At 37.2% G+C, this 12,191-nt stretch overlaps 1 protein-coding gene across 2 annotated transcripts in view; it reads left to right on the forward strand.

Annotated features, from left to right (window-relative positions):
- Positions 1–12,191, forward strand: part of TM9SF2 (transmembrane 9 superfamily member 2) — a 48,327-nt gene that overhangs the window by 6,431 nt on the left and 29,705 nt on the right. For both annotated transcript variants that reach the window (XM_081548933.1, XM_081548934.1), the window contains exons 2-3: positions 9,648–9,715; positions 11,435–11,528. In XM_081548933.1, coding sequence (XP_081405059.1) covers positions 9,648–9,715; positions 11,435–11,528 — 162 coding nt within the window. The remainder of the gene's footprint in view (positions 1–9,647; positions 9,716–11,434; positions 11,529–12,191) is intronic.

Genomic DNA, 12,191 nt, shown 5'->3' on the forward strand with positions numbered 1-12,191 from the left:
AAATCCTATGGACAGAGGAGCCTGGCGGGCTATGGTCCATGGGGTCACAAAGAGTCAAACACAACTTAGTGGGTGTGCACACACACCTTGGTATCTCAGATCTTTTTGTGACTAGTCACTTACATTGATCATTGTACAAAGTGACTTTTTTGTTTTTAGCTGTGCTGAGTCTTCATTGCTGCGTTCAGGCTTCCTCTAGTGTGGTGAGCAGGACCTACTCTCTATAAATTTCGGTGAATGGACGTCTCATTGCCACGGCTTCTCTTGTTGAGGAGCACAGGCTCTAGGGCGAAGCGGGCTCAGTAATTGTGGCACACAGGCTTCGTTGCTCCATGGCATGTGGAATCTTCCTGGACCAGGGATCGAACCTGTGTCACCTGCATTGGTAGGCAGATTCTTAACCACTGGATCACCAGGGAAGTCCCCAAAGTCAAATTTCTTCACTGAGATTTCTCTCTACCTTGAAAAACAATAGTAGGTGTAGGATGGAACATATGTGATGGCAGTTGTAAAAGGAGAATCAAAACAAAGGAACAAGGAAATAGGAAATGCGGTCCTACAGCAAGGTGTGCCTTGAAGCCATAAAGTAGGGTGTAGTTGTAACCAAAGTTGGGGTCAGAAGTGGAATGGGCAGATGGGGACTAGAAATAAAATTGTACGTTTGGGAGGAGAAGGATTTAGAAGGGAGACGATAGAACTCTATAAAAATATTTTCATAAAAGATTTCTTGGGGTGATGTAATCAGTCTTGTTTTGTCTGTGTCTTGCTTTAGGATTTACAGTCTTGCTTTAGGATTACTCTCTACCTTTTTTATGTTGTCACAACTTTTCATGCGTGTAATAACTCATCTTGGGACAGTCTGAAAGTGGGAATGTTGAAGAAAGTAACCTTAAGACTCTTCAGAGTCGTGTCAGATTTTGGAGTTGGCGGTCTCTAAGGCAAATTTCCAGATGGAGATGCACTTAATTAACGTATGGATGCGAAATAAAGATGTTTAGAATGGAAAATGACCTTAAAGTTAATCAAATACTGCTCTCTTATAACGATTGCCATTTTAATAAAAAAAAAAAAAAACTAACTAAATCCCATAGATTTAGAAAACTAACTCCCAGTAGCTACCCCCCAGAACACATAAATAGCTTTGTCATTTTTTTCTTTGACTTCCTTCAATGAATGCCCTCTCTCCCCTACCTGGATTATAAATTCTTTAAAAGGCAAAGCATTCATGTGTTTTATATTATTATAGCATTCACAGTGTCTCGTACAGGACTATGGGCTTTGAATAAATGTGTTGATTGAATGAATTTCTCATGGTTTTTCAGGATTTGTCGTTGTAAGCGTTCTTCAGTTTTCATATACATTGCAAATTTTAGTATTTCCCCCTATTTATTACTTCTTTTGAAGTCATCTTTCCTGCTTCTGACATGTTTCCACACTAAATTTTACTCTTTCATCTTTATTTCTTAGTGCTTTCATTTGGCTTCCGTCACTTCATAATATGGCTGAAGTGCACTCTTATCTTTAAAGCCTTTTCTTTTTCCAACTTTTAACTGCAGCAATTTTCAAAATTCAAAAGAGTTGAAAGAATAATATAATGTTCAGAATGTCTACTGCTTAGCCCCCTAGAACCGACGTTTATTTAAATTTTCTTCTATTTGTTTTATCTGTGTGTGCACTTAACATTTTTTAGAGACAAGTGTCATGTTTGTAGTGTACTTTTGCCCTTCATGAAACCACATACACTCACTAGCAGTCTTACTTCCTTTCTCCTTTTTTGCGATTTTTAACATTTATCCTACTGTCGTATTATGAAGATCCAGTAATACCATTTTTATGATACTTATAATACTTTTGAGATTCCTTGTTTGATTGTAGCAGTCAATATTTAAAATAGTGTTATAAATGTAGCATATTTACAAATATATCATAAGTTGCTATATTCTGTGTGAAAAGGTATCATTAATTTTAATTTACAATTCTTATCTTGCTTTATTTTTTAATTTTTTAAATTAAAAAAAATTCTTTTGTCCTGCCCAGAGCATGTGGGATCTTAATTCCTCGACCAGGGGTCGAACTCTCACCCCTTGCCATGGTCTTAACCACTGGACCACAAGGGAAGTCCCCTTAGTATGTTGTAAATGAGATGTCTTAAATTTTCAAAATCTCACAACTTAAAAAAGGTAGAATGAATGAAAGTGCTACAAAAATAGCCAAGATGAGCTGAGTATCCAAGGTGTGTTTTGATTAGTTCACCAAATGACAGGAGAAGGTCCATAATTTAGTGGTGATATCTACGATGGACTAACTTTCCTATAAAAGTAATTGTGGAAAAGTGTTAGAAGGAGAAAAGTGGAGGACTGAGAGCAGCAGAAATTAAAAGTGGTAGCAGCAGTTCAGATTACTTGCTTTTCTGAGCCAGCAATCCAGTTTTTTAACTTTTTTCTTTGTCTTAAAGTAGAACAAGTAATCCCTAGGTCATAAGGTTATTATGAGAGTTGTGCTTGATAATTATTACCTTCCCCTTCCCTAGACTAATAGCCAAGAAGGGAGTAATGAGTAGGCATAAACAGTAAATGAGAAGCCACTGTCCTTAGTATCTTTTAATGAGAGGGAGATGGGGCAGCCTTTCCCAGAAACCCTCAAGGTTATCCTTACACTGATAGGTATTCAGATTGAAGAAAGTCCAGTTTCTCTTAAATAATAGATAATAATAGCTGTCTGTAGCTTATAGTTAAGCATTTATTGTTATAGTTTAGTCACTAAGTTGTGTCCAACTCTTGTGACCCCGTGGACTCGAGCCTACTGTCCGTGGGATTTCCCAGGCAAGAGTACTGGAGTGGGTTGCCATTGCCTTCTCCAGGAGATCTTCATCACCCAGGGATTGAACCCCTGTCTCCTGCATTGGCAGGCGAGTTCTTTGCTGCTGAGCCACCAGGGCCCCCAGTTAGCCATTTAACTTATTAGTTATTGTGTGCCAACTATGAACCTGTATTATTTTCTTTTTTATTATTACATCATTCATTCTTCACGTCAAAATTACTTGCCCAGAAGCATGTGTTTATTAACAGTAGACCTAGGATTTGAAATGAACCCAGAAGTGTAACTCTGTTCTTCCTCCAGACTGAAGTTTTGTTCTCTATTTGTATGTCGTGTGTTAATTTTTGTTTTTAGGTGAAAGATTTGTGGGAAGGATTTATTTTTATTTTTTTGCTGTTTTGGAAAATTTTGTGGACAGCCCTCCACAAATTGTAGACATCCTTATAAATCACAAACCAAGAATGAAATATGTTTCTTAGGTGATTTTTGTTATTAGGAGTAGAATTGAAGCTACTTCATCAGATCAGGAAAAGTTGACAGGTAAATTTAATGGGATGTTGATACTAGACAAAATGCCGAGTGTGAGATGGATAAAAACTAGCAATGTACAACTAAGAACATAGTGAGGGAGAGGGTGTGAGTCTCTTGGCTCTAGCCTGAAATGGAGTGAGTGTGGTAATAATCAGTTTACATGATGCTAAACTTTACACACAGAAGACTGGCAGGGTGTCTAGAGGAGAAATTCTCCTGGCTTCTAGAGTTTGATTGAGAGGCTTAAAGTAGACTTAGAGGAAGCCAGTGAATTTGATTTCTAAAGTTGTGGCAAGATAATTTTTTTTAAAGGTTAAACTGGAATTTAAAGTGTTGTGGGTTACCTAAAGGCGAGTGAAATAGAAAGTAAACCATCGGTTCAGTTCAGTTCATTTGCTCAGTTGTGTCCGACTCTTTGCAACCCCATGGACTGCAGCACACCAGGCCTCCCTGTCCATCATCAACTCCCGGAGTTGACTCAAACTCATGTCCATTGAGTCGGTCATGCCATCCAACCATCTTATCCTCTGTCGTCTCCTTCTCCTCCCGCCTTCAATCTTTCCCAGCATCAAAGTCTTCTCAGATGAGTCAACTCTTATCATCAGGTGGCCAAAGTATTGGAGTTTCAGCTTCAGCATCAGTCCTTCCAATGAATATTTAGGACTGATTTCCTTTAGGATAGACTGGTTGGATCTCCTTGCTGTCCAAGGGACTCTCAAGAGTTTTCTCCAACACCACAGTCCAAAAGCATAAATTCTTCGGCACTCAGCTTTCTTTATAGTCCAACTCTCACATCTGTACGTGACTAGCTTTTACTAGATGGCCCTTTGTTGGCAAAGTAATATCTCTGCTTTTTAATATGCTGTCTAGGTTGGTCATAATTTTTCTTCCAAGGAGGAAGCGTCTTTTCATTTCATGGCTGCAGTCACTATCTGCAGTGATTTTGGAGCCCAAGAAAAGAAAGTCTCTCACTGTTTGCACTGTTTCCCCATCTATTTGCCATGAAGTGATGGGACCAGATGCCATGATCTTAGTTTTCTGAATGTTGAGTTTTAAGCCAACTTTTTCACTCTCCTCTTTTACTTTCATCAAGAGGCTCTTTCTTGCTTCTTCACTTTCTGCCATAAGAGTGGTGCCATCTGCATATCTGAGGTTATTGATATTTCTCCCGGCAATCTTGATTCCAGCTTGTGCTTCCTCCAGCCCAGCGTTTCTCTTGATGTACTCTGTATATAAGTTAAATTAGCAGGGTGACAATACACAGCCTTGACGTACTCCTTTCCCTATTTGGAAGCAGCCAGTTGTTCCATGTCCAGTTCTAACTGTTGCTTCCTGACCTACATACAGATTTCTCAAGAGGCAGATCAGGTGGCCTGGTATTCCCATCTCTTTAAGAATTTTCCACAGTTTGATGTGATCCACACAGTCAAAGGCTTTGGCATAGTCAATAAAGCAGAAATAGATGTTTTTCTGGAACTCGCTGCCTCTTTTGATGATCCAACGGATGTTGGCAATTTGATCTCTGGTTCCTCTGCCTTTTTTGAATCCAGCTTGAACATCTGGAAGTTCATGGTTCACATATTGTTGAAGCCTGGCTTGGAGAACAAACCATGGAGAATGATAAAAGTGGAGCCAGACTTCCAGAAGTATCTGAAGCTAATTTGGATCTTAAATTTAGCAAAAAGAAAGATGTGAAGTTTTAATTTACTCGTAATAATATTAAGCTCTTGTAGTAATAAAAAGCCACTGGGAATATACTTCCAGAAGCTCTCTTAAAATTACAGGAAACAGAGTAGCAAATTTGGTCATGGGTAAGTTAAGAAAGTATATTTGAAGGAAAAGAGTTAAAAAGTATATATTTGAGGGGATGAGCTCTAAACTATCAGTTATAAAAGGTAAGAAAGAGATGAAGAGTGTTATTGAAGAATTTATGCTTTTGGCCAGGAAGGCTAATGAAAAGTAACAGTGTCATCCTATACATATATGAAACTTTGATGTCTGTATCTTGAATTCTGCCTGTAATTCTCAATGGTACACTTTTTAAGAAAGATAAGAGAGTAGGGCAAGGTCCTTCGAAAAGCAGCTGGCATGATCAAGGAGATAAGACAATTCAGAAGATTAAGACCTTTCCGTTTTGAAAGATTAAGACTCAAAGGAGAGATGAGAGAAGTCAGGAAATGAGAATAGGGTTTCCCTTCAGTCTTATAACCCTACAGCCAAGAGATGTACCATGAAACTTCAGAGAGAACACCATAGACTAAGGAAGATAGCTTGCCTCATCCATGAGGTGGAAATGGAAGAAACTTTCACTCTAAATTTATGTTCTTTCAACAGTGTCCTAATTTTTTTTTTTTTTAATGGCGTCAGATCTCTGAACCTTTTGCCCTGTTTTGCGTTTCCAAAGATGGGAACTGAAAAAAACATTGAAAACTACCTAGAAAACAGAGCTCAGGGATGAACTCTAGGAGTCCAGTCCAGCTTGCTCCCTGTTTTGTAGGATACTGATCTAGGAATTGTGTTTACATTTTTAAGTGATTAGAAAAAAATTTTAAAAAGAAATTTAAAATTTAGAGATGAGTGAAAATTACATGAAAATCACATTTCAGTGCCCCTAAATAGTTTTGCTGGACTGCAGCTGGGCTAATTCACTTCTGTAATGTTTGTGGCTGCTTTTGTACTACGATCGCAGAGACTGTTTGTCCAGAAAAGCCTAAAATATTTACTCTCTGGCTCTTTAGGGGAAAAATTTTGCCAGCCTCTGGGATAGACTAACATTTGAGTTATTTTTCCAGGTAAAGAAAAGTTTGTATGACTAAAGTAAAATAGGAAGTGTTTGAAGAGGATACGTAAAGGGTACTAAGCAGCATTTTATTTCTTGTCCATTACCATGCTGCCCTATATAGAAGCTGTTAGTCTCCTGTGACCTCTTAAATGTAAAATTAAATAAAAATTTAAATTCAGATCTTCAACCGCACTGACCACATTTCAAGTGACCGATGGCCCCGTGTGACTGGTTGCTACTGTATTTGACAGTGTGGATAAGGCTGTTTTCATCATTGCTTAAAGTCTCTTGGACATTGCTGCATAACAATACTTACATAGCGCTCTGTGACAGGCTCTGTTCTTGAATCTTCTCAGAACCACTTCAAGCAGGGATTATTATGACCTCCATTCTACAAATGAAAAAACCAGGGCCCTGGGAAGTGAAACAACTTGTCCAGGATCCCACAGCTAGTAAATGTCAGAGTCAGGATTTAAACCCAGGAAGCCTGGCTTCAGAGTCTGTGTTTTTAATCACTTTGTATTGAACAAGGTTGAGAATAAGGAGTGTACTTAGTCATAGGACAAGGAAGTTAGCTTCCTTGGTGAAAATGTGGCTCTGTGGATTTTGAGACTCAAAACATTAAAAGTTGTGTAGAATATAGTAACTACATTCCTTCCTGGAAAGAAATGTAAAGATGTGAACTGGATTAACTTTTTAGGAGCTTTTGTTTTTCATAAGATAATATTAAGTAGAGCACTTGGATTCTGGTGTATCTTCATAAGCAGTGTTGACCCCCTTATAATTAGCGAAAATTATTTTGGCGGAGTAGGCTGTCACCTGGGAATTTTGCCTTCAAAACAGTTACAAATATTTGTGGTAATTACTCAAACCATCTGTAAGGTTAAATATCATGCCCTAATTGTCTTCTTAACCAAAATGACCAGTGATACAGTCTTGAATATTTTATACAAGGAGACAGTTAAACTTTTTTTGTGTTTGAGACAGTGTTGCCATTGAGTTGTCTTTTTAGAGTACAGTTTTAGGGGGTTTATGTGCTACTGTTTCAGTACTGTGTACAGAAGCTGATGAATTCCATTGTTGATCATGAATACTGGAAGAGCATTTTAGTGGGTGAGCAGTGTAGTTTGGGCATTCCCTATTCTGAGTATCATTACATTTATTTGGTTTTCTTTATATAACAGATTCATGGCACTTCATGTGTTAGGCACTGTTTGACGTACTTTATAAATGTTAACTCATTTAATCTTTATACGTCTGTGAGATAAATGACTATTATCCCCATTTTTCAGATAAAGAAACTGAAGCATCCATGAGGAAACTGAGGTGTTAAATAATTTGGCCAAGGATAAATAGTGGAGCCTGGAATTTGAACGCAGGCAAAGAGGCCGCAGAGGTCTCCTCTTGCCCACTGTTTTGGTATTTTTCCAATGAACAGTGTATTATTAGTTTCTGTACATTGAACATCTTGTCTTACTTTTGGGGTTTTAACAGGTATAGAGGACTGCTGACCGCTAGTAAATGAGACCAAATTGGAAGATGTGGCTTTGTGCATTTGCAGGTAGCTCATGGTCAGAGTCCAGAGGCAGCCATAGGGATCTGACCCTATAAAATACAGGTAAACCGCTCCTGTTTGTTTGTTTTTGGTTAGCACCAAAAGTACTTCAGGGCACAAATTACTTATTGACATTTTCAACTAAAGAATTCTGTCTTGAGTAGCAGTGAGCCACTACTGGGAGAGGGGTACATGGGGTTCTGTGGAACTTCAGATATGTCTTGAAGAAATTCTGGGAGTTTCAGTAGGCAGGCATGGCTTTAAGTTAGCCCAGGTTTCCTAGGAAGTTCATTCAGCTTTGCTCTCCCTGCCCTGTTGTTGAACTTGATTTGGTCTTCATGAATTTCTTCTCTGTTACTACCTTTGTAGTTAGCATTCTCAAATTGATTAAAGCTGTCCTCCAAAGCTAATCCATGTTGTCATTGTCCATCTCCTGTCTGCTTAAGAGCATGAGATTGTATTTCTAGGACAGTTGATCTGGAAATTTCTTACCTACTTGGCATTTCTTTTTATTTCTTTAATAGTCCTATGATGTTTAATAGCTAATTTTTTATCAATAGGCATACTGCGATACGTTTCTAGTTTTTTAGTGGACAAGTCTGCAATATACATTCTTATATATGATCTCTTGCGCATGGATGATTTTATTTCTAGGGGGTAAGTTCTCATAAGTAGGATTGCTGGGTGGAAGATTTTATGTATTAATATTTTGCTTTTCAAAAGGCTGTAACCACTTCACATTTCAAAGAGCCACAGGTGTTACATATATAGCTTCTGCAATTTTTTTGGCCCAAGTTTAGTAGTGTCTCAGCTTAGTTACAAATGTGTCTCAAATTCATGTCTCCAGATTTTTAAAAATAAATGCCATGACTGTTTATCCTCCTACTGTTAGATATCTCAAAGGCGATTCAAACAAAACATATCTAAAGGCAAACTCATGATTTCTTCCCCCAAACCTAATCCTCTTCCGGTGTCTTTTTTTTTTTTTTAACTTGTCCAAATCAGAAACTTGGACAAGTAATTCGTCTCTCATCTTTAAACTTAAGACATCTTTAAACTCTTATCTTTCTCTCTCTCTTTCTCTCACACACACACACACACACGCACAACAATCAAGGTCCTGTCAAATTTATTTTCAAACTATTTCTTGGCTATATCCATTTCTCTTTTTCTTCTTACTGACAGCATTTTTTCAATGCTTGAATGCTGTGAGAATTTTTTTTAAGTGTTTAAAAATTATCTTTGCTGCAGAATGAAATACTGAACATGAAACCCAGATTTTTTAAAAAAACAATCTATATAGATGTGGTGAATGATTTATTTTAAATGTTTTGTTGCATTTTTTAGAAATTTTTAGAACTTAAAGAGCATTTAGAAAATATTGGAGACATTTGCATCTGAAAACTAGTCAGTCAGTTCAGTTGCTCAGTCATGTCCAACTCTTTATGACCCCATGGACTGCAGCACGCCAGGCTTCCCTGTCCATCACCAAGTCCAGGAGCTTGCTTAAACTCACGTCATCGAGTCGGTGATGCCATCCAACCATCTCACCCTCTGTCGTCCCCTTCTCCTCCTACCTTTAATCTTTCCCAGCATCAGGGTCTTTTGCATCCGGTGGCCAAAGTATTGGAGCTTCATCATCAGTCCTTCCAATGAACACCCAGGACTGATTTCCTTTAGGATAGACTGGTTTGATCTCCTTGCAGTCCAAGGGACTCTTAAGAGTCTTCTCCAACACCACAGTTCAAAAGCATCAATTCTTTGGTGCTCAGAATTATTTTGTTGTAATCTAAATGCATATAAATCTACTCAGTGCATGGATTTATAAGAGAATTCTTTAAAGTGAGTTGTATATCATAAAATTTCACATTTCAAAAGTCAAATTCCTTTTCAGTTCTAGGCATGACCTAAGTTTTGGTCTCCAGTTGCTTATATTCTCATTCTGTATTTTCTCATTTTCAGGCTGAAATAGAACTATTTGTGAACAGGCTTGACTCAGTGGAATCTGTTCTTCCTTATGAATATACAGCGTAAGTTTCTCGGCTTGGTTTTCATACGAAATTTTGTGACTCATCAGGATTTTGTGCATTTAGAACTTTACTTTCTCCACAGTTAGTGGTAAGTTCACACGCATTTTAAAAATGTGCAGGGCCTGAAAACATTTTTAAAGGGGTTATTTTTTATTTCTAAGGTAGGTTTAAAATGTGGGATGTGATCTCTTGATGTTGCTTTGCAACACCAACTAAAACAATGGACCATGGATTTCCTTTTTACTTGATGGACAAATAGCCATTTTGTTTTCTTTAATTTTTTTGATTATTAAAAAACCCACATAGTTTTAAACAAAATCCTTGTGTCCCACATAATCAGTCCCCAGAAAAAACTGCTTTGTTGTCTGCCCCCTGCATTTTTTTCTCTGCATATTCTAATGTACCTAACCACATTTTTGTTTTAAATAAAAGTAGGTTTATATATTTTATTTGCACCTTGTTTTTCTCACTGAATCTATTGTGGACAACTTTTCTATGTTAATACATAGCTGCCTCAGTCTTTTTAGTAGCTGTTTATTATCCCTTTTTAGAGATCATGTGGAGTCTATTTATGCTTTGTTTCATTAATTGTCTGTTTATGAACATTTCATTATTTCCATTTTTGATATTATAAAAAATTCTGCATAAATATCCTTTTTTTTTATTTGAGCACTGTATACAATATTGGGTGTAAAATACAGTTTCTAAATTTTCGCTGGCTTCTAAATTTCTGTATTATCTAAGTTTTGAAAAAAAAGTGTTTACTGTAGAAAAATACACAAAAAATTTAAGATGATCCTATGAGAATCCATAATCTTAAACATGTATAAGAGGAGGATACAGAGTTCATGAGCGAATGGACCGTAATTTATGTAACTGTTGGAGGCTTTTTTCTAGTTTTTGTTAAGTAAACCAATCTCTCTCCTTAAATCTTTGTGACTGTTCTTGGGAAAACTCAGTGGATCTCTTACATCCAGTAGATGGAAAATCTTCATTAGGGGACTTCCTAGTTCTAGTTTTTTATTACTCAAGATTCATCTTCCTCTTACAGCTCTAACTAGTCTGTAGTCATTGTACTGGTCTCAATCGTAGTGAACACAGTACTGCCCTTTAATGTTCTATAGCAGGGCTGAAATTTGGCTGTAATGTTCAAACAAATCTTTATGAAAGTTTGATTAGTAATATCAGGAAATTATAGAGAAAAGCTTGTAGCTGACTGACTTCTGCATGACTCTGTTTTCTCAGAGGGTCTCTCTGGCCATGCTTTTCATGTTGGCCCTCGTATCAGGATGAGACAGATAAGTTTGATACATGTAAATGTAAATTTGGCACATGTTGAAAGGTCATTAAGTGAATACCTGGATTAAAGATAACAAAGGGAGATAAGTTATGCAGAATTCCCCTGAAGAATAGGATGTAAATAATTTTATCATTGGAATGAATAATAATAAATTACACTGTGTCAATTTTTAAAATTCTATAATTTATATCTTAATAAAAGTATTATTTGAAAATCAAAGTGTTATAAGGCATAATTTTCTGATTTTTGTTTTGTTTTGAGGAGATGTGGTACATGGAACTTGGAGTAGCAATATATTTCTTATTCATCTACTAGAGCTGCTGGAGTGATAGGACCTAATCTGTCCTGTAGGTCGGCTAGGGGTTTGGTATCTCATTGCTTCCTTTTTTGCTTAAAACCTTAAATATTCTTGTCTGCAGGTTTGATTTTTGCCAAGCATCAGAAGGAAAACGGCCATCTGAAAATCTGGGTCAGGTATTATTTGGGGAAAGAATTGAACCATCACCATATAAGGTTTGTATACAGTGTTATATAAACGTCATTTAGTTGCATCTTTCCCCCTCCCCCCCTTACAGAAAAGCCTGTGGTAACTTAGCTAAGAAGGAATTCATTTCTCTTTTGCATCCAGAAATACCTTCTTAAAGTCACCGTTTAGAAGGATCCTTCCCCTTTCACAATATGTCATGAGTAAGTTTGTTCTAAGGAACATTCCTCCAGTCAGTATTGTCAATGATAAGAGTGCTAAGACCCCCTGGCTCGAGTTGCAGAGGGATCCAGAACCCCGCTTCCAGTCACGATTCTCCATACTACCCTCCTCCTCTTTGGGAACAGTATCCCTAGATTTTCCCTGTTAGCACTTAGAGCACTGCTTCAGCTTTCCCATTGGCTTGTGGGGAAGCAAACTGTTCTATTTTGACCAGTGAAAGTATATTTGGGGTACATCTTTGATGCATTTTTAGGACTTCAGTTAAACCAAGCTGTAAGCACAATATAAGATATTCTTTTCAGTGTATGTACTTCATCATCATCCAGAATTAGTCTGCCTTTTAAATCTATTATCTTTTAAGCCTATTATCGTTCTGAATTCACAGCCCCTGTTCAGTTTATAGATATATCTGCTCTCCTTCTGCACAAAGAATAATGGAGCTCTTTTAGAAAAATTAAACTCATTTATAA

This window comes from Giraffa tippelskirchi, chromosome 12 (assembly GCF_054371585.1).
Source record: "Giraffa tippelskirchi isolate mGirTip1 chromosome 12, T2T-mGirTip1v1.2.pri, whole genome shotgun sequence".
NCBI lineage: Eukaryota > Metazoa > Chordata > Mammalia > Artiodactyla > Giraffidae > Giraffa > Giraffa tippelskirchi.